The 26,598-nt window shown below is 46.6% G+C and overlaps 1 protein-coding gene across 1 annotated transcript in view; it reads left to right on the top strand.

The window, feature by feature from the left end:
* Window positions 1–1,999: 1,999 nt before the first annotated feature.
* The window catches only part of TNFRSF8 (TNF receptor superfamily member 8), a 39,190-nt gene continuing 14,591 nt past the window's right edge, over window positions 2,000–26,598 (top strand). The window contains exons 1-5 of the mRNA XM_048825088.2: window positions 2,000–2,798; window positions 20,939–21,029; window positions 24,738–24,863; window positions 26,058–26,213; window positions 26,326–26,419. Of these exons, the coding sequence (XP_048681045.2) occupies window positions 2,733–2,798; window positions 20,939–21,029; window positions 24,738–24,863; window positions 26,058–26,213; window positions 26,326–26,419 (533 nt within the window). The 5' untranslated portion in view covers window positions 2,000–2,732. The remainder of the gene's footprint in view (window positions 2,799–20,938; window positions 21,030–24,737; window positions 24,864–26,057; window positions 26,214–26,325; window positions 26,420–26,598) is intronic.

Below are 26,598 nucleotides of genomic sequence, written 5' to 3'. Positions count from 1 at the left end.
ATAGCTGCCCATAATGCACCGCTCCCGATGCCGCTGCAAGTGTTCCAAATGCAGCCACGCCAGTGCGCTTGCAGCTGCCAGTGGGAACACACTGCAGCGCTTTCCCTACTGCGCTCACCGAAGGCTGGTTTAACTCAAAGCGCTCTCCCTCTGCAAGTGTAGCCAAGCCTTAACTTTGCACCTGCGTGTAGTACCATTGAGTTCAAAGGACTATTTATCGGCAAATGCACATTTTAATAAGTGTTTAAATAGAGGGACATATACAAGTAGATGGGTACTATAAACCATAATACATTGTGCTACCAACGATTTTCTCTTTCTGCCTGTTGGATTAAAATGCCTTCTGGAGAACTGGGAACTGGAGAAACAATTTGTCCTTAACATCTGTTTTTATCTTCAGTGCAGGGGATTATTTTCTAGGAAATGAATGGAACATTTTGAGAAAAATAATTTTATTTTGCTGAAGCAGAGGTGGGTGTTGAAGTTCCTGGTATGGCTCCTTTCAGAAAGTCCCTGGTAATTCACTTGAATAGAATCAAAACACACACAGTCTGAATCAAATGTGTTTATTTAAAACACGAGGACTGGAATACCCACTCTGAGAATGGTATTATTTAATGCAGAACCTACCTCACACAATAGACAAGAACAGTGGTCGGTGACCATTTCAGGGGTTTTTTTTCACACTGACACATCACATTCAATGAAGATTTGATTTGATTTAACTCCACATCTCTGATCTTGGAAAGACTTAAGCACTTGCCTGACATTAGACACCTGTTCTCTGAGCATCCAAGTACTGTGGTCTTGGGGGCCCTTCCGTTACCTACCTACGCTTACTTCAATAAGACCACTCATGTAGGTAAAGTTAAGCAGAGGCAATCCCATGTTGGTGCCTGTCCTAATAAAACACACATCCTATCCCCAAATTCTGCTGTTGTATTTATGTTGATTCAAGTTCAAAACAAAACCAAAAATAACCCAGCCCAGCAACCTTGATTCTAGGGGCTGTTATTTCAAATTACAATCTATGAACCAAGAAAACCATGCAACCTACCATAATGTTTAAATAAATTTCCGGCCAGTGATTTTAACAGCCCAATACACACACACACACCATCCCACCCAACCACTCAGCTGTCCCCAAACCTCCAACACCTGCTACCCACAGCCAGTTTGTGTTCTGTACGTTTATAATTGAGACTGAAGCCAGGACATATTTGCTCAACTGGATAAGATGCTGGTATGGAACAGTGACCTCTACCATGCAGTGCTCAAGGTCACCTCTGAAAATTAGGGGCCTATGTTTATTTTAGGTTTCAGTTTGTGTGGAGATCTGGGAATAAATGGGTGTTCCATTGAAAGCATTAGACGGCATCTTTAAATGTAAACCATTGCTTTTAAAAATAGCGGCAGACTCATCTGACAAGGAAGGGCCCCATCTTGCGAACACACCTGAGTCCACTTGTCCAAGGGCATGACTCAGGTGTGTACAGTTAAGTAGGCACTTATGTGATTGTGGAGGGGGGGGGGTGACTCTTGAATAGCGCCCCCCCCGGGGGCGGGTGGGGGGAGTTAAATAAGGACTCCAAAAGCCATTTCAGTGAAAGTGCTATCATTTTGCATAATGAACTTTGCTGCTGCAGGAGAGTGAAATGTGGGGTAATTACAGGGCTGGTTTAAGTGGGCTTGTTGCACACCTGGGTTCAAGCAGCGAATTACCCTCCACTCATTCTGTGATGACCTTTTGCTCAGCAGAAATTTACACACATGAAAAGGAAAAAAGCATCGTCATGAAAATGCAGCTTCTCAGGACTTTACTGCCTGGCTCAGGGTTTTTGCCTGTCCTGCTCTTTGGCAGGAGGCTGTTTTTACCAGACTTCTTGTTGTCGTCGGGGGTGGGGGGCTGCAGAAGAGATTTCATGCAGAGCCTAACAGCGAGGGGCCTGCCTGACATTCCCTTTGGGCTAAGAGCTAACCCCGCGCTGCAGGCAATGGGACCAGCCGTGCTGAAAGCTAGACCTGCTCCCAAGCCGGCTGAAAGCGAGGGCGTTGGCCGGGGCTGGCTGTAAAATCAAGCCCGAGCCCTGTTAAGCCCCGGGGGGAAGGACGGGTCTCTCCCAGACTCTCCCAGGCGGGTGTGAGCTCGCTCCCCTTGGAGCCAGAGGAAAACGCGTCCACACGCTCTTGCGGGAGCCTCGCTCCAGGCTGGCAGAGAGCGGCTGGAGCAGGAGTTTGCGGGGGACTCAGACTCGCCCAGCCCGGGGCAGAGAGGAGGGGCTGCGGGCGGGCTCCGCGGTTCTTTGTTCCCGCTCCCTGCTGCCAGGGACGGGGAAAGGGAGAGAAACGGACCCATCCGAGCCCGTTGTTTTCGGGCAAAGGGGTGAAACCCGTAGGCTTCCTAGCGGCTGCAATTTGCATGCTGGGTGAGCCCAGGCTCTGACTCCGCCGCGCGGGGGGTAGCCCCGGGGAGCAGGGCTGGAGGGGGCCGGGCTAGTGACACGCTGTGTCAACCCCCTTTTCTCGGTGTGATTTCGGGGTTTCGGATTCTGCCGCCCCCGCGGCTCGAGCTAGAAAGTCGCTGCCGGCGCCTGCAAGGACGCGGGGCTCGCTCCAGGGACCAGGTGCTCGGCGCGGTCCAGGCCAGCGGGGAGCCCTGCCCGGGATGCGGGAGTCCCGCGCGCGGATGCTCTAGGACCTTCCTGCGGCTGCCGCTGCGCGGAGCGGGGCCGATGGCTGCCCGGGGGCTGCTGCTGCTCCTGCTGCTTCTCCGGGGGACCCAGGCGGCGCCCCCGCAGGTAGGGTAGCTGCCCCGGGGCTCCTGCCGGGCGTGGGGCTGTGCCGGGGGGGCGCGTGGCTCCGGGGCGGGTGGGGGGCAGCCGGGCTCAGCCCGGAGGGAAGCAGCTGGAGCTGGGGGATTCCGGTCTCCCCCGCACCAATAGCGCTGGGCCGGGGGGCACGGGGGACCCAGCGCGCCTATAGGCTCAGAAAAGCTGGGGGCAACTCACAGGGCTGCTTCCCCAGGGGGATCACGCCCCGGGGTGGGGTGGGGTCTCCCCGTTGGAGAGGAAGGTGCTACGGACGGGCGGGAAGCGTGGGGGGGCCCGCCCCGGAGCGGCCTGATGCCTGCCCCGGAGAGCTGGCAGACAAGAGCAAAGGATCCGGATTTATTTATCGGTTGGCTTCTTGCGTTATTAACTTCAAACCACAGACGCCCTTGGCTCGTCAGCTGGCACCCGATGTTCTGGGGGAAGCAAGCTCACCCCGGGTCCTCCTTATGCCGTCCCAAGAAGCCTTGCCACGTACCCGGAGATTGTGGGGAATCTGTCTGGCCCAGGCTCGGTTGCAAGCTGAGAAACTCGGGCTTGACTTAGATCTCCCCAAAGTGTAAAAAGAAAACTGCTCCTTCATTGGACCATCCATCCCCTTTCTGCAGTAACTTATTCATGAATGGGATGTGGCTTCTGCATTGAATGAAATTCAAAAAGATATCATCTGTGTCTCTGCCCCCCCCAACTGATCCGTGGTTTCAGACTGTTAAAGCTCTTGATTTCAGCCCAGGAGACCTAGACTCTCTGCTCAGTTAATATTGGTCCTGGGTACCATGTTATAATGGGATAACAGGTATCTGGGTACAGGGTTCGCTTGGTGCAATTCCCAACAATTGCCCTCATCCTGTGCACACTTATAAATGTGTGTCATGCATGGGAGTAAGATCATGGAGGCTATGCACCGCTTTGCCTGGGTGAAGTCAAGCCTATGGGTGATTGCATTGCAGGAATGAGGGCCCCAAGTTGACCTCCTAATGATTTTCCCCTGCCAATGGAAATATTAGCGAAACCCAAACAGTCCCATGTGAATGAGTCATTTGTATGTATGCTGTGCCTGTCATTGCAAATTACGGCAAAATGTTTCAGCAGAACTTTGTGGACCTGGAGATCTTTAAAGAGAGATCAAAGCCAGATCTAAAGCCTGTGGGCCTTCTGGATCAGACCTTTAAGAACACTTATTCCTGCCTATTGTGCACTGATGTTAGCAGATCCTCAGGGCCCTTTTGATAAAAGTAGGGGTTTGCCCTGTGGCCCTGAGCTGTAATTTCCCCTCCCACACTCACACAACTTACTGTACCATGGTGATCTGGCTCCCATCCTTAAGGTGGAGTGATTCCTATACATATAGGTCCTGATCCTACAATCCCTACTCACCTGGGCAATTTTTAGGGCTACTCACCTAAGGATTGCAGGATTGGCCTGATGGTCTGCAGTCTGATTGGGGGGGGGAAGGTGCTATATCAGTGCACAATGATTATTTTATTGCAAGAGAGAGAGTGCATTTGCTTTTCTAATATTCAGTATCAATATTCAGACTTAGGTCCCAGCCATTACTTATCCCATGCCTGTTAAAACCTGGAGTCACAGAGCTTATGGTTGCTTTGGTCCAAAGATAGTCTTTTTACTGTGTTTCTGTGTGATGACTCTTGCTGGCAGCCTGAGGCACCACTGGAATTCATATGCTCCTGTTTAGTGTCTGGCAGTTCATAGCCTATTTATATTTTAAATTGTTTTTCTGGTCTTTAGTTTACATCCAGTTAACAGTTATTATTGATCTTTTTTTCCACATGCCCCATGAGACAGATGAAGTTTATCTGGTTGCACTCGTAGGCTTGGGCAGGATTCTTTTCGGTGTTCTCAGCCTTTGGGTAGGAGCCCAAGAAGGAGGCAGTTGTGTTGCTGGAACGGTTCTGTAGTCAGTTCCAGAGCAGCTAGTGCTGGTAGATGATCATTTTTTGTATTTTTTTTACTGTAATATACTTTTCGTTCTGATGTACTACTCATCTGTAGCAAACTGATTTCTCATCTCCCTGATTCACCACCACACTTTTTTTTTTCTGTGAGCTCAAATGAATGTTAACTAATGAGTTTAGTCAGCGCAAGACGCAAATGCAGCATAACCCCTTGAGATCTGCTCTACCTCGGGAAGGAGCCTCGCTTCCACTGGGATAGCTCACGGGCCTGCTGGCATTGGAAGAGTGAAGGCGAGGAACAAACCTAGATGCTCTCGAAAAAACGTATTATCCACCTGATATCCAAAGGGCTCAGTGTTCCCAGGCAGAAGATGTGCTCGTTTTCAAAGAGTCATAGAAATGTGGGTCCGGAAGGGTTCGCTAGTCCATCCCCTGCCACTGTCCCCCCCTCCCCTCTCCCAGCAGAGGCAGGATTAAATAAATCTAGACCACCCCGACAGGTGTTTGTCTAATCCAGTGGTTCCCAAACTTTAACAATCCGCGAACCCTTTTCACGAAAATGTCAAGTCTGGTGAACCCCCTCCTAAAAATGAATATTTCCAAGGATTTTCTCCCTGACCTCAGCATAAATTATAAAAGCAGTAATCCTGGAAATATAAAATGTGTTTTTATGACATGCTTATTACACACTATTTATTCATTATGATTTATCATCACCATATTTTTATTACATTATGAAAACGGCAACACTCTTCCAAGATCTCACTTGTGGAGCTTGTATCACTTTTGATTAAGCCTGTTAGAAGACAAGGCTCCTATCAGAGGTGCCAGTAGAAAAAACAGGCTGTAGAGGCAAAGCCCCTGTGTACCCCAGGGCCTGGGAGGGCACTGCCAGAAATGTGGGGGGGCCCTGCTGGGGAAAAAAGGGGAGGGACCTGTGGGGGGGGCGTGCTGATGGGGGGGGCAGCATGTGACCCTCATCACCCCCCCTTACTGGTGCTTCTGGCTCCTATGTTTCATCAAGGAGTATCAGATGTGGAACAGCAGGAAGGGATGTAAGAAGCCAACTCAGAGTTCTCCTACACAAGCATTCAGGTCTTGAGCAGTCCAGGCAAACAACCCACATTACAACAAAGCTTCAACTTGTTCTTCATAATAATTTAAAAACAACACCAGCCGCCCATTTAATTTTAAAAGCAGCAGAAAATATCCACCTCCCTTTCCATTTCGTATACGGAAGCTTGAAGTTTCAATCTCCTCAGTGTGATAGATATGCTTGCTTTGATCTGCTTAGCTCTTGGAAGTCCCCAAAGCTCTGGGCTACTGGCTTCCCAGGGACCCTAGAGACAGCTCTTTCTGCCATTAGGGAATTTTTTTCTGTGAACCCCCAGGGATTCACAAACCCCAGTTTGGGAACCACTGGTCTAATCTGTTCTGAACCTCCAGTAGAAGGGGTTCCTGCTGAGGGTTAGGGTTAGCCTAACCCTGCTGCAGTAATCTGTGTCAGGGCTTAATTATCCTCATTGCTACAGAGTTTGTCCTAATATCCAACTGTGAGGCTTTGGGGCTCAACCCAGACCAGAAAGGGGCTCTGTCACCCCTTGACCTGCAACTCTGGGTGCCTTAAATGCTATGCTGCTGTGACTCACAGCCCAGACATCAACAGCCTGCATACAAGCCTGTAGGTCCCGCCCTGGCTTCCACCACCCACTTATTGTTTGCGGAGTCACCCCACAGCGCCTCCTCCCGAATTTCCTTCAAACCAGCTGACAGTGTGACAGGCTGCTGGGGTTCCTAGAACTGAGTCACCACCTTACCCCTCTCTGCTTCAGTGATGGAGGGTTTTGCTGCTGTTAAACTGTGTGGCAGCTTCTGACACATCAGCTTGTCTGTCTTGCCAGCAAACCCTTCAGGACTGGGCCAGTCCAGTCCTTGTCTTGCAGGTAAGAGACACTGAAGCCTGACTCCCGAGTTCCCCAGAGCCATCTTCCTGCAGTGCCCAGCCCTGTCACTGAACACTCTCAGAGGTTATTATGTTCATTGCTACTTTAAAGAGATAATACGCTGCAGCTCATTAATTTAACTGGGGCTTGACAAACGCGCTCTTATTTGAATCACAGCCCTGAACTGGTTTACAGTAAAAGTAGAACAAATTTATTAAACAGAAAGTTTAAGTGATACCGAACCTTAGGAGTAAAGACAGAAGGGGTTACAAAGAAACAAAAGCAAAAATACGCTTATAAGATTAAAACTTAATTTTAGCGAGTTACAATCTTTGCCTAAGTTCAGCCTCCCTGGTTGAAGGACGCAGCGTTCTGTGATTTCAAGAGCTCTGGCCCCTTGAATCCTCCAAGTGAGGGACAACTATGGGGAGTTGTCCAGTTGGAGTCCAGTAAACCTCAGAAATTTCTTCTTTGAAAAGTCAGCCCTGCCTCTCCTGCCTGGTGGGGAGGGGGGATGCAGATACCAGGCTGTCTTCTCAAAATTCATTGATCCTGTTTCAAGAAGCAGGAAGGTCTCCTGCTGTACCTCCCATCTTCCTGCTGATTTGTATGTAAATGGGGCTTCCATTGTTTTGATTCCACAATGCTTAATTTACATTGGAGAGAGGTAGACAGCTGCCTTCCCTTCTCACTGGGAGAAAATCTGTTTCTCCCTGTGTTGGTTACAGACTTTAAAGCATAACGTCAGTGAGATTCCGTAATTCCTCATGTAGCGTTAATGCATACGTTGCACCATGATCTTAACCACCAGCAGGCTACAGGCTATCATAAAAGATCTTACTGGATACACTTTTATAGTAGCGTCCGTTGATTCCGTTGTTTATTGTGTGGGGTACAAATCTCTGTCTTTATAATTAAGAGGCTATCTCCCTCACTCCCTAGACTGAGGGCTTTGTTTACCTTTTTATATAGATGTATCATCTTTGTCTTCGCCTGATGTACAAGACAAGCAAATACATCTCCCTTTGTCTAAGGCTCACTGGGCTTAAGCATCTCTTGCCAAGCACATTTTAAGACCATAATTCTAGCACATATCCATAACTCTTTGTATCTACATACACCACACAAGAATATTAATGGTCAGTGAAAAGAAAAGGAGGACTTGTGGCACCTTAGAGACTAACCAATTTATTTGAGCATAAGCTTTCGTGAGCTACAGCTCACTTCAACAGTATGCATCCGATGAAGTGAGCTGTAGCTCACGAAAGCTCATGCTCAAATAAATTGGTTAGTCTCTAAGGTGCCACAAGTCCTCCTTTTCTTTTTGCGAATACAGCCTAACACGGCTGTTACTCTGAAAAATGATCAGTGAGTTATTAGTTTTCCAGTGATGTATTGCATGCCACCTTGTGGGTATATATTGTGATGACAGTGTGTGAGTGAGTATGTCAGGCCTGAGGAGTTGCTGACACAGAATAGTGCACCTCTGTGTCATACCAACCTAAATCTCCCTTGCTGCAGATTAAACCCATAACTGCTTGTCCTGCTCTTGGTGGACATGGAGAACAGTTGATTGCTGTCCTCTTTGACAACCTCTAACGTATTTGAAGACAGTTATGTCCTCCCTCAGCTTTCTCTTCTCTAGATTAAACATGCCCAGTTCCTTCAACCTTTCCTTCTAGGGCAGGTTTTCTAAACCATTTAGCATTTTTGTTGCTCTCCTCTGGACTCTTCAACTTGTTCACATCTTGCTTATAGTGTGGTGCCCAAAACTGGATGCCGTACCCCAGCTGAGGGCCCACCACTGCTGATCAGAGTGAGACAGTTACCTCCCCTGTCTTACATGTGACAACACATCCCAGAGTGACCTTTGCCTTTTTCACAATACCGGCACACTGTTGGTTTAGATTCAGTCTGTGACCCCCAGTACTGCTGCCTCCCCCGTTATTCCCCATTTTGTATTGGTGCATTTTGATTTTTCCCTCCGTTTTATTTCATTGGTCTTTATTATCTTGCAGCTGAAAATAGGATCTGGTTCTGTTTACAAGGAAGGTAATCTTCAAGATCCATCAAACTTACTGCCCAGGGGAACCGCTGAGTTCTGGGTACCCTCTAATATTCAGGATGGTCTCAAATTTATTAGGGAATTGTGGGTTCTATTGCTCTACTGGGGCCTCATCCTGCTCCCACTGAAGTGATAAAACTTTCTTTGGCTACACTGGGGGCGGGATTGGGCCCTACGCGCAGTGGTCCACTAGCTGAGTCCAGTCTCTGTGTGCTCTCTGCTAGTCCACTGGGCGGGGAAAAACCACCTCCATCCTGCTCACAACCCCATCCAGAGATAAGGAAGAGCCACTATTCAGACTCCTCCCAGCTTCTGACCCTAAAACATGGTGGTGGCATGTGTATACTTGAACTTTTAGTCATGCTGTAACATGACTAACACAATGGCATATTCTGCCCACACGAGAATTTACAAAGTGTTGTTAGTTGTGTTTAACCCTAGGCTGCGGTTGAAGAATACTGGAAATTGTATAACTTAATATATTTTTCTCTTTCGGAGTTGGTCAGTCTTGTTTGTCACTGAGATAAAATTGAAACTTTTTCATTTGGATTGGCTGGCCCTTTGGCTAGGGAAATGCACAATTTAATTCTCCTCCTCCCTCTTCCTGCCTTCAGGAACAGCTGTGATACCCAAGCTTGGGTGATGGTTGCTACTGATGTTGACTTGCCTGCAGGAATTGGAACAGCTCTTTGGATTCACCTGACCAAAGATGCTGAGTTCAATTTGCTCCCAGTTGAGGTTCAGAGATGGCAATGGGGGAAGGAAACACAGTCAAAAGACGAAAGGGGAGAGATGCGCTGGAGATTAAAAAGAGTCTGAGGTTACCATGTTTTCATTCTGTACCTTTCACAGATGAGGGAAGCAGCTGCATTTGAGGCTCACAAGAGGTTTCCCTGATAAAGCCAGCCCACATGCTGTGTTGAAAATGAATACTAATTATGTTACACTGCACTCTTAAATGTGTCTAGATATTCACAGGCGAGAAGGGGGGAGTGGGGCAGAAGTGAAAGTTCTCATACAGAGGTTGTTCTTTATGACCTAAGCAACAAAGGGTAAAAATTATGAAGTGAATCTTCTCCAGCTGACTAATCAACAACCAAAGTCTGCAAGATCATTTGGTCCATGAAGAATGAATGATCCAAGTTTGGGGAGAGATGGAGTGGTTCCCTGGAATGTGTTTGCAGTCCTAGCTTTCTTTTTAGGGGTCCCCTAAACAGAGGTTCTAGAGTAACAGGAGTGTGTGATGGGTAGATCCCCCTGCATCGATGGCAGCAGCTGCTTTGCAAGAAGGTGATAGTTTTGAGGTTTGTAGAGTTTGGCTGACACCTTAGATTTCCCCTCCCTCCCCACCCCATTCACTTCATTTCAAGAGCTAAATATGAGCAATGGGGCCAGCTAAGTCAAATCTTTGCCTTCAGTTTTTGGCTAACAAAGCGTCTTTATTGAATGAGACCATCTTCGTTCTGAAATAATCAGTTATTCGTGATATTAATAACATCCGATGAAGTGAGCTGTAGCTCATGAAAGCTTATGCTCAAATAAATTGGTTAATCTCTAAGGTGCCACAAGTACTCCTTTTCTTTTTGCGAATACAGACTAACACGGCTGCTACTCTGAAACCTGTCATTAATAACAGTGAGTCAGGACTGGATGAAACCCATCTCAGAACAGAATCTGTATTTGATGGTTCCCACACTCATTGTGTGACTTGTTTGTAAAGAGCTCCCTTTGACTTAAGGACAATATAACAAATGGGGAAATCATCCTCCTCAGCAGACTTGGAAAGGGGGAATGAGAGAAAGACCAACGTATCTCCAGAAAGAATAATTGGCAAAGGGCCTTTTTTCCTTTCTGTGATCATAACTAGCCCTTATAAAGTGATTGTCATCTGTTAGTCTCAAAGTGCCTTGCAAAGGAGGTCAGTGTCATTACCAGTGTCCCCATTACAGATGTGGAAACTGAGGCACAGAGCAATGGCGTGACTTGACCAAGCTCTCTAGATCAACTGCCTTCTGCTATGCTGTAATTAAATCTTCTTATCCTACTCTGCCAAGTCATAGAATTCAAGACCACAAGGGATGACCAGATCATCCGGTCCAACTTCCTGTATATCACCGCCCAGCACCCGTGCACTCAACCCAACAATGAAATAGACCCAAGTATTTCAGCTCACAGGAGACTGAACTATTATATGACAGGCAGAGAATGTGAGGGACTGAAGTGCACCAATGGCAGGGAATTGATTAAGTGAGACTCACCCAGGTGAACCTGGAGGTGACTGCCTGAAGCATGAGATTTTAGGGATATCTGACATGAACCAGAAGGGACCCTCAGGGCTGCCGAGCCTTGTCAGCCACCATCACAAGCCACCCTATCATACAATCCCATTCATCAATTTGTTCAGCTTGCTCTTAAAACTAATTAAGTTGTTTGCCTCCACAACTTCTGTTGGGCAGCTGTTACAGGACTTTAGTCCTCTGATGGTTAGAAACCTTCTACTTTCCATCTTGAATTTTTTCACGGCCAATTTATCCCCATTTGTTCTTGCGTCAACATTGTCCTTTAGCTTAAATAGCTTCACTGTCCCTGGTGTTTACCACCTGTATTAGTTCTAGAGGGCAATCGGATCCCCTCTCAGCCTTCACTGTGCTGAGCTAAACCCACCAAGCTCTTCCAGTTTCCTCTCATAAGAGAGGCCCTCCATTCCCCTGATCATCTAAGTAGCTCTTCTCTGCACTTGTTCCAGTTTGAACTCCTCTTTCTTCAAAATGGGAGGCTAGAATTATACAGTTTACCACATGAGGTCCTACCAGTAGCTTGTACAATGGCATTAATACTTCCCTATCTCTGCTAGAAATGTCTCGCCTGATAACAGCAAATGCAAACCTAGGCTGTTTCGTAGACGCATCACATTGGTGGTTCATAGTCATCCTATGATCAACGCTAACATGCAGGTTGGTCTCTCCTCCTTTCACTCTCAACTGATGAGCTCATAGCTTATAGCAACAATTCTTCTGCTTAGACTGTAGGTATGTGACTTTACACTTTGTACTGTTGAATTGTATTGCATTTCTGTCACACCAATCTTCAAGCTCATCCAGATCTTCCAGTGTAATATTCTGATCCTCCTCTGTATCATCAGCAAATTTCATGAGCGCACGCTGACTTTTTGTGCCAAGGTCATTAATAAAAGTACTGAATAAGATTGGTTCCCAAGACAAGTCCGTGAGGAACTCCACTAGTAACCTCCTTTCAGGCTGGTAATTCACCTTTCAGCACAAACCCAGTGCCTTCTCCCCTTTAGCCGGTTTCTGACCCACCTTGCCATTGTTATACTAATCCCCATCTTCTCTAATTTAGCTAAGTTCCTACTATGTCCAATGCTTTGCTGAGGTCCAAGTATATTAGATCTACTGCATTTCCCAAGTTTCTTACTAACTATTTTACAAGATGCATGTTTTCCCCCATGTTTGGACCCTTTAATACCTATAAGGACATTAGGGATTATTTGCCTTGAGATCCTACCTGCAATGGATGCATTAGAAACTTGTGTAACTAGGGTATTCATTTGCACTGTCGATCGCTCTTCCCCCTGCAGGAATTATTTTTCTTTAGCCCTTGTACAAATAGGGCCTTAGCTTGCATGTGAATGATCACCTGTGATTCCCTCCCCTCTGGCAGATGATCATTGAGCTGTCTAGGACTTAGCTCACATTAGTGCAGGGGGGGCAGGGGAATCCTACTGTTGGTTCCCAGTGATGCCACTGAACAGGTCTTAGGGAAAGCAGACAGGGCTCCCGCGGCTGCGACCGCTGTCAACACATCTCACGTAACCTAGCTCAGACCAGTTCTAAGTGACACAGTGTATCCAGGACGATCAATGATGCTGCTATTGGGGGGAAATTTTCTCAGAATTTTCCTCATGTAGACAGGGCAGAGTGATACAATCCACTGCCAGACAGTCACAAAGCCGTAAATTATTACCTTGGCCCCTGGTATCTTTGGCCAAGGATACCATATTAGCACCCCTTTAGCAGGTTGGGCTTAGATCTGGTGGGTTTTTTTTTTCTTTTTGTTTTTTTTTCCTGGCAAGGTGCTAAAACAGCTTCCCTGGACAAAGTTCCTGTCTGCTTTAGGAAATTGACCCTTTGCTGACCGTGGATGCTCCCCCTGCACTGGTGCTGAAAAATTTTACTGCTAGTGCAGACAAGACCCAAGCATCTCCAGTGCCCGCCGTCAAAACCTTATCAAGACTCGGTGGAACCAAGCAATCTGTTCTTCGTGGAGCAGAGAGAAGAGGTCCTTTTTAGCTGTTGCATGTATCGGCACAGTGCAGCTGTATTTGCAGGTGATTGCCCTCTGTGCCAGAGGAGTAGCTTGGCTTCACACGATCAGTAAGAAGGCCAGAAACGTGTACAGGGCTAAAATAATTTTGTAATGGGTATTTTGGCTATACGGGCAACATGTGCCATGCCCTGATATCATAACAAGCATTGCATGTGTGTTAAAGCTTAACTTCAAAACGCTGTAGAAACACTAAGTAATGAATCCTTACCACTGCCCCAGGGGGAAGCAATTGCCACCATACAAATAAAAATAAGAAGACACTTTTTTTTTAAGGGGTAAACTGAATCACAGAGCTCTTAAGTTACTCACCTATTGTCACAAAGTGATAGAACCAAGAGGGTGGATTGATTTAAATCACCCTTTTTTATCATGATTTATATAAGGAAACAGGAAACCTTGGTTTAAGACTTTGATTTTAATCTTGTTTTGCATTTGTACTTTTTGGTTATTTTTCCTAAAGAAAGGTTGTTTCTTATGGGTTGGTATAGTTTGGTAATTCTTTTTGCTAAGCAGGAGGATCTACTATATTTATTTAAGTAAATATAATGCCTTAACATATGTATGTCATATTTTTTATTTTTTTTTGAATTACATTAGGAAATGGTGAATGATGCATTTCTTATTTAGTAGGCAATGATTAATTTTTAAACTGTAATTTGTCACAAACTGCATTTGGATGGAAGTTAGAATTTGATTAAAAATGCTCAAAAATGGCATTTAAAAATTATTTAAATAAAACTACATTTGTGCTGAATACATAAGCAAAGAAAGTAAGTATATCAAAACATGTTTGCATTTAAAATTAACTTCATTAAACAAAAGAAGTATTATCTGTAGTTAGTGAACTGAACTGATCATGACTGATCGCCATGGCCTTCAAGATTTAGAACCCGTAGATCTCATCCTCTCACACTTTGTTTTTATTCGTAGATTGGAAAAGGAAAACAAGCTTTCCTGCTTTTTCAACTCCCAATCAGTTTCTCAACTTTGCACAAACTAGCTGAATAAACTGAAATGAAGAAAATTCTCTCTGTACCAGCAGTCAAAAGGCTACTGCAGGCTACAGCTGGTTGTTTAGCACGTCAGCAAACTCTGGTTCCACTCTTTCCCAGTGATTTCCCCTAGTTCATGGGCTGACTTTTTTTAAAACTTTGGCAGTGCATGTGGGCTGCTTGAGTGTTTGCTTTTTTTTTATCTAAATTTAATTTAAATGATTTTTAAATGTTTAGGCCTTAAAGTAGGTTGTCATAAATTCACATTTAATTTTAAATAGGTTTAATTTTTTATCAAGAAAAATGTATTTAAATAAAGAAATCTAACTTATTTAGAAACGCCCCTTTTTAATTTATTAAAAAATAAATAAAATAGCCAGGAATAGAACTTACAAGACATGGGGGATAGAAATCACAGGCCTTTTATGCCCCCACACCTGTGCAGTTTGCACTATGAAAGTAACAGTTGTGTGTAGATGGTACAAGAAGGAGTCGGAGTTCAGTTCTCTGCTGGAACTGCTAGATTGCATAGCCCTCTCCTCCCCAGTGATTCAAAATTGACTTGTGGAATTAAACTTTTGCATTGTTATTATGTCCCACTCATTATCTGGGCAGGGATTCCTCTTCACCCCCACATTTTGACTGCAGTATTTAGGCAGCCACTTTGCAAAACACTCATGCTTGCTAGTGAGAACAGAGATGGCCTCAGACAAAGTTATTTTCCGAAGAAGTCACTCAAAACAGCTTTATAATCTTTTTTGTGATTCCATGAAGCCTGGAGGCTGCGGCCAGCATTTTGAAATATCTCTGCTGTTTTAAATAAGTCTTTCTTAATCTGCATTGCAAACATTTCATGATTCAGGGTCTGGCATGAGACACTCCATCCCAGGGCAGCAGAGGAGCTGGGGACATTATGCAAGAAAATTCCTTGCAGTCCCAAGGCTGCACTGGAGGGATCCTGCAGGAGCAGTGTCCAGCCTTCCTTAATCAGAAAGTGAGGGGCTGCTACCTGGCCCTCAGGATAAAAGGGAAAAAGAAGTACCGGGGGTAGTCTCCAGAAAACCCACCTTGGAATAGGGGAAATAACATACATGTTGACTATTTGCATATAATGGACAATGGTCCAATATAATAGTCAAATCAGGAGAGCCCATGAAATGTCACTTGATTATATTGGTATTAGAATTTTGATTTTATTTTTTTTAACTGGGGGTTAGGCTAAAAGGTAGAATTCTCAGCACTACCCTCCATGATGCTCTCTAATAGGCATTGTGATGCAGTGGGCAGACCATGGGGCTGGGAGTCAGGAAATCTGAGTTCTACACCTGGCTCTGTCATTGGCTTACTCACCTCTCTGTGCCTCAGTTTCCCCACATATAAAATGAGGGTAATGATGCTAAATCACCAAAGTAAAATGCTTTGAGATCCACAGGTGAAAAGTACGGCGTGAGAGCAAAGTATTATTGTTAACCTGAAACTTATCCTTCCGCACAAACACACCCATGATCTATAAAACCGATTGGATTAGAAAAGCTAATTTGGCTCCTTAACTAGCATTTTCTGAGCTGCAGTGAGGATATGAATTTTCCCACCTGTATCGTGTTGCCTCTCTCTTTCTTCCATGCATAAGTTCTCATGAAAGGATGGTAAAAATTAGAGCTGTTTGGAATTTGTTTCTTTCTCTGAAGAAAATTTTGACGACAAATGGAAAAAAAAAAACATTTTTGTGCGTGGAGAACTTTGACTTTTCCTCAAAAACTCGAATATATTTTTTTGCCAGATACTGTTTGATTTTTAGTTTTTACAACAAAACAAACGTTTTTTGACGAAAGCCATCACTTTCGATGAACATTAGTTCAGTTGAAAACCCAATTTTCTGCCAAAAATAAGTCTTGATGGAAAATTTTTGACCAGCCCTTGTGAACATGTAACTTATAGGCAGTACTTGTGCTAGAATAGCTTCAGAACAGAGTCTGAGAGTGGCACTGGGAGGGGTGAGGGTGGCTAAGAAATAAGGTATGATGAATTCTGCCCTCTGATGTGGGACTGCACCTTCCATTGATAGAAATCTGGCTTCTAGTTTTGCTTAGAAAGCAGAAGTTTAAACACTGGCCTTGATTTCATTTGCGGAGCCAGTGCTTTCAATTTACAGCTTTGGAAACGTCTGAGTCGATGAGAGACGTTGGTTTACTATCTATGGCTATTAACACCAACAAATCTTTGCTCTGTCCCTTTGGCAGGTGTAGCAGGGTCTCAGTAGGTTTCTGGGCCATGTTTCAAATTATACGGACTAAGGGGGTTGGGCTTTAAAACCTAGAACAGCGATACTCAGACTGAGGCTCACGAGCTGCAGGTGGCTCTTTACTGTGTCTCCTGCGACTTTTTGCCACACGTGATATTAAAACACTGTGTGATTTTAATTATTAACCAGTCAGGATGTGTTTACTATGTTAACCGATTATAGTTGATAAAATAATACTTGGCCAGTCACTTTGCTTTGAAAATAGTAGTTAGTTATATAATTTCCCATCGTAGTGTTTAAGTATGAATAGTACTATAGTAAATGAAACAATGGATTCACGCAACTGTGACTCTTTTGCATAATGCTGATCGCTAATTTGGCTCCTGAACCACTGAGCTCTGAGTATCACTGACCTCGAGAGATCATTTCTAGCAGCACCTTGGATCCTGCCTCCTCTGCTCTTTGGATTCCCCAGAGAATCACTTCCCTTTAAACTGGTTGGGCAAAGTAATTCAGCTTCATTGTCTGTTCTCTGTGATCTATCTCTTTTCTGCTCTCTCAAAACACTGAGGTTTATTTCTAGGCCACTCACCCTGGCTGAAAACACTGAACTCGTTTTAAAAAAAAAAAAAAATCAAACCAACCAAGCCTTTAATGTACAGTAGAATCCGGTCCGTAATCAGAGCAAATGCATAGGGGGGTTGAAAGTGACACATGGGTATGCCTGGTTAAAGGCGGCTAAAATGAGGTAATTCACACTTTCTGTCCCTGAGTGTGTTACATCAGTTAGATCCTCTTATACGCCATCCTTCCTGCCTGTAATTCCCATGTGTAACTTTGAGCCCCACATTCCCCAAGCATTCAGTTCGCACGTGTACCCAGTTGGCCTTATAATTTTTAACATGCCGCTCTCAACCCCAAATGCCTTCACGCTACGCGGCCCGCCAGTCGGTTTTGGATACACTTTTGCCTTCGTCCCACACAACCTTGTGGTTGTCACTGTACATTTTTGACATCAGAAGTGTGAAATTCTGAAACCGAGGTTATAGAAAACCTGGTACATGTTAAAGAAGCGAAGCCCACATCATTTCCCTGCTGTCAGTTGTGCTTATATAATTCATTTTCGGCCTTGATCAGGCATTAATGGTTTGCTGCTACTGCAGGGACTGCGGATGTGGGGCAAAATGCACAGCTAATTCTAGTGCCCCATTTGTCACTTCTCAAGAGCCCTTGTTCGTTCATCACACGTCACAGAACTCGACCGTCCTGCGCTGCTGTTGACTGATTGAGCTAGGAACGAATAGTTGAGGGAATGAAAAGGGGAGGCTGACAAAGGCCCCAGTCAGAAATGTGGTGTCCGCTGCCACCGAGCGGACAGTGGAAAGAGCTTGATGAGTAAAGTTCGTGCTCATGACACAGCGTAAGTGATAAACGCTCAGTGAGGCTTGGTGGATGGCCAAGAAACAGGGAAGCTGGGTCAGCAGAAGGAGACGTTCCACGGTTGAGAAACCGTGCCTTGATTTTAAGGAAGCATTTTACAAAGTTTTCTACGGGCTCGGAGCACTTTGGGATTTTGCTTAGAGGATAATAAAGGCAGTAACGCTACTATGCCAGCTGCAGTGTGGTAATGGTGGGTGGAGTGCGTGTTACTGCTGTGTCATTTTCAGACTTGGCCTTGGCAGCGGATCAATCTGCCAGGCTGTGGATTTCAAGCAGTGAATAAGTGATAAGCTGGCAGGCAGCTGCCCTCTTGTGGGAAAATGATGCATTAAGTAATTGAGTCACATTTTGTTTGCAGATGTGCAATAATTTATCACGGGTTTCAGAGTAGCAGCTGTTAGTCTGTATTTGCAAAAAGAACAGGAGGACTTGTGGCACCTTAGAGACTAACCAATTTATTTGAGCATGAGCTTTCGTGAGCTACAGCTCACTTCATCAGATGCATTCAGTGGAAAATACAGTGGGGAGATTTATATACATAGAGAACATGAAACAATGGGTGTTACCATACACAACAAGTGATCAAGTGATCACTGGTTACAGTCTGTATGGTAACGCCCATTGTTTCATGTTCTCTATGTATATAAATCTCCCCACTGTATTTTCCACTGAATGCATCTGATGAAGTGAGCTGTAGCTCACAAAAGCTCATGCTCAAATAAATTAGTTAGTCTCTAAGGTGCCACAAGTACTCCTTTTAATTTATCAGTCGTTATTTGGCTGTGGGCCAGATTCTTCTCTCAGTCAAATCTGGAATAAGTCCATACTGCAGATTTATGTAATGGTAACTATGAGCCAAATCTGGTCCTGTATGTTCAATATGTTAAACTTTGTAAAAACCCTCGCATTTAATTAAATGATGAAAATCTCCTATGTTTTTTCCAGAAAATTCAGTGGAAGAAGCTGAATGTTGTATCAATCATTTAAAGCGACATTGCTCAACTTGATCTCATGCTGACCATCCCTTACAGCCCAAAGTCGGATCTCATCGGAGAGCCAGGAAAGAAGCGCTGCCCTTGTCAGTGACTTTCCAGAGAAGTTACAGAAAAGCTGGCCCAGCAGGACTTAGATATGGCCACTGACTGTGGTTTCTAAATTTGTCTTTTTAAAACTGGGTAGAAAAACTGGGCTTAGTTCTAATCCCCTTCACAGTACAATGTCTTAGTTGAAACAGTCTAGGGTGACCTCTGAGGGACCTTTCTCTCTAAATGACTGATTTAATAACGTCACCTCCTGCTGCTTAAATGAGTCTTAGAACGGTTGGCTAGCTAAGGTGCTTCTGCAGGAGAGACAAGGAGATCCCCCTTCCTCAGGCAGCCTCTTGAGTCTGTTTGAAGTGTCAGGATCCTTGGTTCGATTACTGTCTCTAGAAGGTAGTGTGTGCTAGTGGTTAGAGAGGTTCTATTTCCAATTCTGATACTAATTTGCCATTTGACTCCATTCCAGTGGGTGTGTCTATCCTGCAACTAGTCACCCGCAGCTGCATGATTCAGGCTCATGCAGTCCACCCATTTGGGCTTGGGCTGCAGCCTGAGCTCTGTGACCCTCCCAGAGCCTAGGTTCCAGCTAGATCCGCAGTTAAATGGCCCCTTAGCCCGAGCCCGAGTCAGCTGGCATGGACCAGCCACGGGTTTTAAATTGCAGGGCAGACATACCCTTCCAGGCTTTCCTATCGTTCTGCTGTAGGGCACCAGATTCCTCATCCATAGAAAAGAGAGAGAGCTTCAGAGGCTGGGTGTGAAGTTAGTGGATGAATGCTGGTAAAGCTCAGTGAGACTCTGCACTGTCTACAGAAGGCATTGTAGAAAGGTGAAGTGTTATGCCGAAGGACTGGGGGAAATTCTCCCGCAGAAGCCAAGAGGATGCTGATCTGCTGTGGATTTCCTGAGGTCCTTGTTACCTGTCAAAGCGCTAACAAGAGGCATGGTCTATGGTGGATCTCCTGGTTCCATCTCTTTCTGAGACAAGTTGCGGTTTCAGACGATTTTACACTTTCCACCAGTTGCTGAAAATGGAATTCGGAGAACGGGGTGGGGAGCGGTTTGAATGGGAGACTGCCAAGTTCAAATGATCTCATCAGAAAACTCGTACGAGTGAAATTTCCCAGTATGTGCTTCAGATTGCTCTAAGCAAGGTGCTGAAGCCGCTGAGCAGAGGTGCCTGCCGGTTTATTTCCTTCCTGAGACAATTCCCAACTGAGTCTTTTTATCTAAGGAAGGTCAGAGCAGAGGCCACTCCTGAAAACCTTTTACGCACAAGAGAAGCTTCACTGAAGACAGTGGGACTGGGCATGGGAGTAAGGGTTTGCAGGCTCTCCCCTTGGGCCAAACTGCTACTGATGTCGCTGCAGGTTCTGTCCCCATGTTACCAGTGAAACAATTGAATCGCAAGCAGGTCTTTGGGTTGGATTATATCCAGTTACACAATTGAACACGGCTATATATTTACTACACTGATACATGGGAGAGGAGACTGCTGGACCCCGTTAACAAACAGGAGCTTAACAAAATGGCAGAACTGCAACAAGGTAGTTTCAAGCATCTTTGAGAAGGATGGCATGCACCTGTTGCGAGTGGCCCAGGTCACCGGATGCCTGGAAATAACGCACAAAACTGATGATTAATGTAGAGAGTTTTATTTATCATGTCCATTCTGGCTGGATAGCTACATAGCCCTGACTATGACCCAAAGTCTAGCATCCTTTGCATAGTTTTAGCATATACTTGTATATGCTAAAGGGTTTATACTCTTAGCATAGTCCGGTCTAAAACCTGATATGGATTCCTTAGGGAGTCTACGCTGGTTATTCCCAAGTCCTGGTCCGGAGTGGACAGGGGGTCATTCTAGGACAGTACTGCAGTCCATGGAGTTGCGTTTGTCACCGTAGGCTTTTGAGCACTGAAATGGCAGATGGGCGGGTTGCAATGCAGCTTCCCATTCCCACGCGCCGCTCGTCTACTCGCGCACAGGGAAGAGCTGCACAAAGCTGGGCTTTTCTGCGGTTTGGACGGGGGGCATAGTGGGTAATTACGACGTGCTGTACATTGAATGCTGCTGCTTCACTCCTGAGCTTTTCTGCGATCTTTGGTCTCTTTGATTTTCTAGACGTCGATGCCCTCACCTCAGTCCTGTGATGTGCGAGAGAACTGGCTCTATGATGAAACTTCACAACGCTGCTGCTACCAATGTCCCTCAGGTCTGTATGTTTGTAACGCGGTAACAGTTAACAGGCAAACATGACGGCGCATCTTACTGGTGCAAATGAACTAGGCAACGTGCAGTGGTGGGGGGAGTTCTTTCTGTTCCCTGCATAGGTGTGCAGTGCGCGGTTTTATGAATGAGCAACAGGTCTGGATCCAGATCCCCTCCCCTCAAACGTCCCAGTGATCTGCAGGATGAAGGGCATAACCCCCTGCTTGTTTTTAGGCGTTGACCATTTAGGCTTGGTCTACACTTAAAATTTAGGTCAAAGTAGCTATGTTGGTTGGGGGTGGGGGTGACAAATCCAAACCACCGCTGCCCCCTCCTCCACACACACCCCCAATAAGTGTAGCTTTGCAGACCTAACCCTCAGCACAGAGGCAGCTGTGCTGACAGAAGGATGCTTCCATCGACCTAGCTACTGTCGTTGGGGGAGGTGTTGGTTCCTACACTGATGCAACAACCCCTTCCATCAGTGTAGGCAGTGTCTCTATTATGGGGTTATGCCAGCATAGCTACAATGGAATAGCAATGCCAATATGGTCTCCAGGGTGTAAACATACCCTGTGGACTTGGTCTGGCAAGGAGTTGTGCCATGAGCAATAAGGCCCTCAGCACCTCATTGGAGGTGCTCAGAGCCTCGCAGAATTGGGTCCTTAATTTGCATCCCGCTGAATTTGAGTCTGCACGGCCCTGCACTTTGCGTCGTCACGTCCATCTGTGTGCAGCGCGTGGACAGCAGGTGTAAAACGCTGCCATAGTGATTTGCGGGTGTTTTGCACTCACTCTGCACTGCTGCGAGTGACTGCCCAAGAATCGGACCCACAGATTTGCTGCTGCAGGGTTTCAGACTGTCCAGTAAAACTGTGAAGCTCAATTTGCATCCGATCGCAGGCCATAAAAATAGCAAACGGCACAGGGGAAACTCTGTTGCTTTCTTCAGAGTCAAAACAGTTCAGAAAGTGTTCCAGAGGAGATGGAGGTGGGCAGCTTGTTTTCGGCGCCGGCAGCAGGCCGCTCGGAAGCTAGCCATGACTCATAAAGACTAACGAGCCTTGTGGTCAGAAACAGGAAATGGCTTAGTGAGACCGAGTCCTGGAAATGCCTGAAGCTAGCCCCATTGGCCAGAGTAGTTCAGTGGGCGGGGCATTTTGTGGCATTTCCCTCTTTGTAAAAACGTTTTTCTTTTTTTTTTTTTCCTCAAAAGGAAATTTTTGACATTTATTTGTTAGGCTGATAGCGCGCGGGGGTACTGTGCTTGGCTGAGAGTATTTGCATGAAGTTGGATTGGGTCAGTAGCAGGGCATCCTTCCTGAGCTGTGGCCATGTGATGTCACGACTATGCCGGGGCTCGTGAGAGACCCACCCTGGTGTGTGTGGCCAGCTGAGACCTTACAAATTAGGAAGAAGGGAACTGCTTCCAGTAAAACAAGAAATTAGGGCTGAGGAAGCTGCTTTTACCCAGTTTGGAACCTACTCAAATGGATGGATAGCCATCTGTCCTGTTGTGTCTATACCATCCAAATCCTGCATCTTGGCAGGGGATTAGACTAGTGACCCTTGCGGTCCCTTCTAACCCCATGGTTCTATGATCCTCAACTGGTGTATGTCAGTGTGGCTTCATTGCCTTCAAAGGGGCTTCCCCATTTTTATAGAGGCTGGGAGTTGTACCAGAAGGATGTTGGCTTATTGTTCTGCTTAAGGAAGACTGGGGGTTAAAGAGGAGCAGAGAGAGAGAGAGGAGAAAAGGGGAGGGAGGAAATCTAGGGGGAGAAGAGCATTAAAAAAGGATCAGGGAGAGGAACATTCCCTGGACAAATAGATACTATACTACATAGCAAAAATGACACTAAAAGAATATTCAGGTTGCAAAATCAAGCCCTCAAAAGTTAGGAAATGGCAGAATTAAGGTTGTCTGTGCCGTCCTCCCTTAGCTGCTCACCCTAGTCCCAGTCCACCAACCACAGCTGCACGTCTGCATCCCTGAACCTGTCCACTGGACTAGACCATCATTCCTCCGAGCACAATCCCAGAGTAGGCCAGCAGTGTTTACTCCATGGGCTGCCGGTCATCTGATCCACAGCCACACTCAGCCAGCTCTCTGCAGGGCATTATTTCAGCCTCAGTTCCTGACACAGCTGGTTGCTAAAGGAAATAGCTTTTTTTTTTTTTTTTTTAATTTTTTTTAAAGGACCGTGTGGCAGGCCTGAGCACGGGCATTGCAGCAGTCCCCGCCCTAGTGAGCCTGGCTCCAGACAGTGGGAGGTGGGAGCCACGTAGCTGGGAGATGTCTGGTGGCCTTTAGTCACCTAAATATAGCACTGATGCTGTCACCTGCACCGCCCACGCTGGGCTTGCCAGAATGGTTAGTGAGTGTGTTGTTTTCCTCCGAGGCGTTGGCATTGTGCAGAAAGAGGTGGGCCGTGTCCCTGGATTCTTTCTCTCCCACCCTGTGCCCCATTCCCGGGCTGCTGCTGGGATTTCTCCTTGTGTGCATGCTGCTGCTACTGTGCCTTCCTCGCTGGTCGTGGTTACCCGCCTCCCAGCAACTCCTGGGGCCAAGCTTTCTGCCGCCCTTCTGATCTCCATGGTATAGTCAGGGCCTTCCTTAGACCGCGTACCCAGCTGCTTAGACTACTGACCTTTTAGAGGTGCCTCTGGCCCAGCCACCCCTGCTCCCCACAGGAGCTGCACCAGAGAGGCTCCAGCCTGGCCTCCTTCCACTCTCCTGCACAGCTTTTGAGGGTGCAGCTCTGCCCCTTCGAGCTCCCATTTGCACCAGCCTCCCCGAGATGCTGGCAGCAGTTGAGAGGAAAGCGGATATCTAGGGCAGTAAAATGTTTAGCACCAGCCCTGCGTGTTGCTACCAGGGACCTGAAGGAGCCAGTGAGGAGCAATTGTCTGAGGAATCTGCCTGGCAATGGGGCACTGCCCTGCAGACCTGCCAGCCCCCTCTATCTTCCCATTTGTAACCTCCCGGCGGCAGTTGTGGAGAGAAGATCCATCCTAGTGTTGTGTGGGAGGTGGTCTGAGGAGCCTTCAGACATATAACGGGGCGACTGTCCCCTAAAGGCTAGTAATCACCAGTGGTCAGTCAACACCTGCTCTGGGGTGTGTCCTTTGAAGTGCTGGGGCTTTTTAAGCATGGATGAAGACCCAGGGAAGGCAGTTTCTTTAAGGCCCTGGGATCAGGAGTTTTGTGGAGTGGGCGGGCAGGATTCCTCTCTCAGCTAATCAGGACAAGCTCTAGGAGGGAAACATTATATATATAATAATAGATATATAGATATACACTCTATCCTCCCTCAAAAGCAATGGAGACAGTGGCTGGAGGAATCCTCCTGGCGGGAGAGTGAAAGGACTGACTGGAGGAAGGAGCTAGCAGAGGCCCTACAGCTGGCCTCAATTACACCCCCAGCCCCAAGGAGGAGAGCCAGGGGCTGGAGCAGAAAGCAGGCTGCAGTGCAGTAGAAGACAACTCTGGCCAGGGAGGGCTGGGCAGGATGAAATTTGGACTCTGAGAACTTTGTTTTGATGGGAACCGTTTATGGTGAGGATAAAGCAGGGTGTTGCTGGAAGAGAAAAGCCTATTTGAAAGAGAAACTGAGACTTGGCCAGTAGAGGATGCTACCGGGCAGGCATAGCATTTGGCAGGATGGTTCTCGCCCTCGGCTTCTTATTGATTTTTGCTTCTTTCTTTCAGGCTACCATAAACAGAAAGAGTGTCCCACAGATCCAGGCCGGGACTGTGGGCAGTGTGAGCCTGAGCACTTCCTGAACAGGGAGCAAGGGAAGCCACACTGCAAGGCCTGCGTGTCATGCAAGCCAGGTATTTGTTTTGCTTATCTCCGGCACTTACATCATGCCGACACCTTCTCTGGGTTTGAGCTGGGCCAGTTTCATTGTATCTTGATTTCTTGCCTTTCCACTCCCTGTCTGGACTGGCGAGGGAAGCCGCATCGTCTTAGTCCTTGAACCATCAGCTGCAGCACCGGGCTGATGTGAGTCCCCTTTCAGGTTAAGATGCACTGCAGTAAGGTATCCCCATTATGTGAAATGGGTCCCGTTTGTATATTTGGGTATCTCAGTAGGACATCCAAAGGCTGCATTTGGGGCCTGATCCAAATCCCACGGAAGTCAATGGAAAGACTCCACTGACTTCGGTGGAATTTGAATCAGGCCCTTGGAGAGTGCATGTCTGGCTATTTTACTTTCCCACTTTGTGCGCCTACTTGAGCATCCAAATACTTGACTTGGATGTTTGGTTCAGTTTCGAAAAGTCATCCCACCCTGTGACATAATGTTAGAGAGAGGAACGAACCAGGGAGCTTGGATCTGAATTCAGATTTGCATCTTGGTTCTTCCCATCTCTTGTGTCTTTCACCCCAGTGGATCCCAAAGAGTTTTGCAGATGCAGAACTGAAGTGCAAGCCTTACTGGGATTGCAGCTACCTCTGGGGTGACACCCAGAAATGTTTATCAATGCACAACAACGCTACCCACCAGGTTAGAACAGGGAGGCTAGTGCCATGTTTAAGAGATGCTACCAGGAAAATTTAGGGGGATGGAACACAATTGCCTGAGCTAAAATTTAGCTCAGGCGGGAGAGTTAACACCCCGATCTTGCAGTGAGATCGTGACAGCCCACAAGTGGTTGGACCCCAGTAATGACATTTCATTCACAATGGCATTTCCAGCAGCAAAATGGCCCCCTGTGCTGGCTCAGTACTTAGTGAGTGGAATGCCACCTACTACCTCACAGTGCCACTTCCTAGGGGACCTGGGATTTCCCCAGAGGTCTCCCATTCAGCTATTGACCAAGCCTGATCCCTGCTTGGTTGATAAGACTCCAGCCCATTGGTCTGCAGACTTCTCCTGCTATTGTGATTTAAGTTGTCGCTGAACAGAACTCTCATTATCTCGTGTCCCACCCTGCTTTCCAGGACACCTGGATTGAAATAGCTCAACTCTTCTCCTCTCCTGCATCTCCTCCATGCTAATTTTTTCTCACTCCCCCTTTCAGAATTCGACCTTGTGGAGAAAGTCCCTTGCTCCTTCAGTTCCAGAAGGGTGTGTGAGTGCCGAGCAGGGCTGTTTTGTAAGGTTGCAGTTCTGAACAGCTGTGCGCGATGCATTTCCCACACTGTCTGCAAGCCAGGATTTGGAGTCCTAGCCAGAGGTAAGCATCCCACCCATGCCAGCCAGTCTCCTCTGTCTTTGACCATGGGACGGTGCTGGTGATACGGCTCACTCTGTCACGTATGGCTTGACGATCTTTTTTTTTTCTGCAGGCACCTCAGAAGTTGATGTCTCCTGCGAAGAATGCCCTTCGGGTACCTTCTCTGATCGGCACTCCAGCACCGAACACTGCAAGCCTCACACAGAGTAAGCCCAGCTTTTTGCTAGTGAGCAGAGATTTGAGAGCATCTCTATTTCTCTTATTGTTTGCACCAGACGCCATGGCCAGGGGGCGTTTTGAGTGGGGATGGACGAACCCCTCTAACCTCGAGCTCACTTGACTAGAGTGGGTTAGACTTGAACATGAATGTTAGATTTGTATCTGG

The sequence above is a fragment of the Caretta caretta genome, chromosome 18 (assembly GCF_965140235.1).
Source record: "Caretta caretta isolate rCarCar2 chromosome 18, rCarCar1.hap1, whole genome shotgun sequence".
Classification (NCBI taxonomy): domain Eukaryota; kingdom Metazoa; phylum Chordata; order Testudines; family Cheloniidae; genus Caretta; species Caretta caretta.
This window is presented reverse-complemented; position numbering and strand designations above follow the sequence as displayed.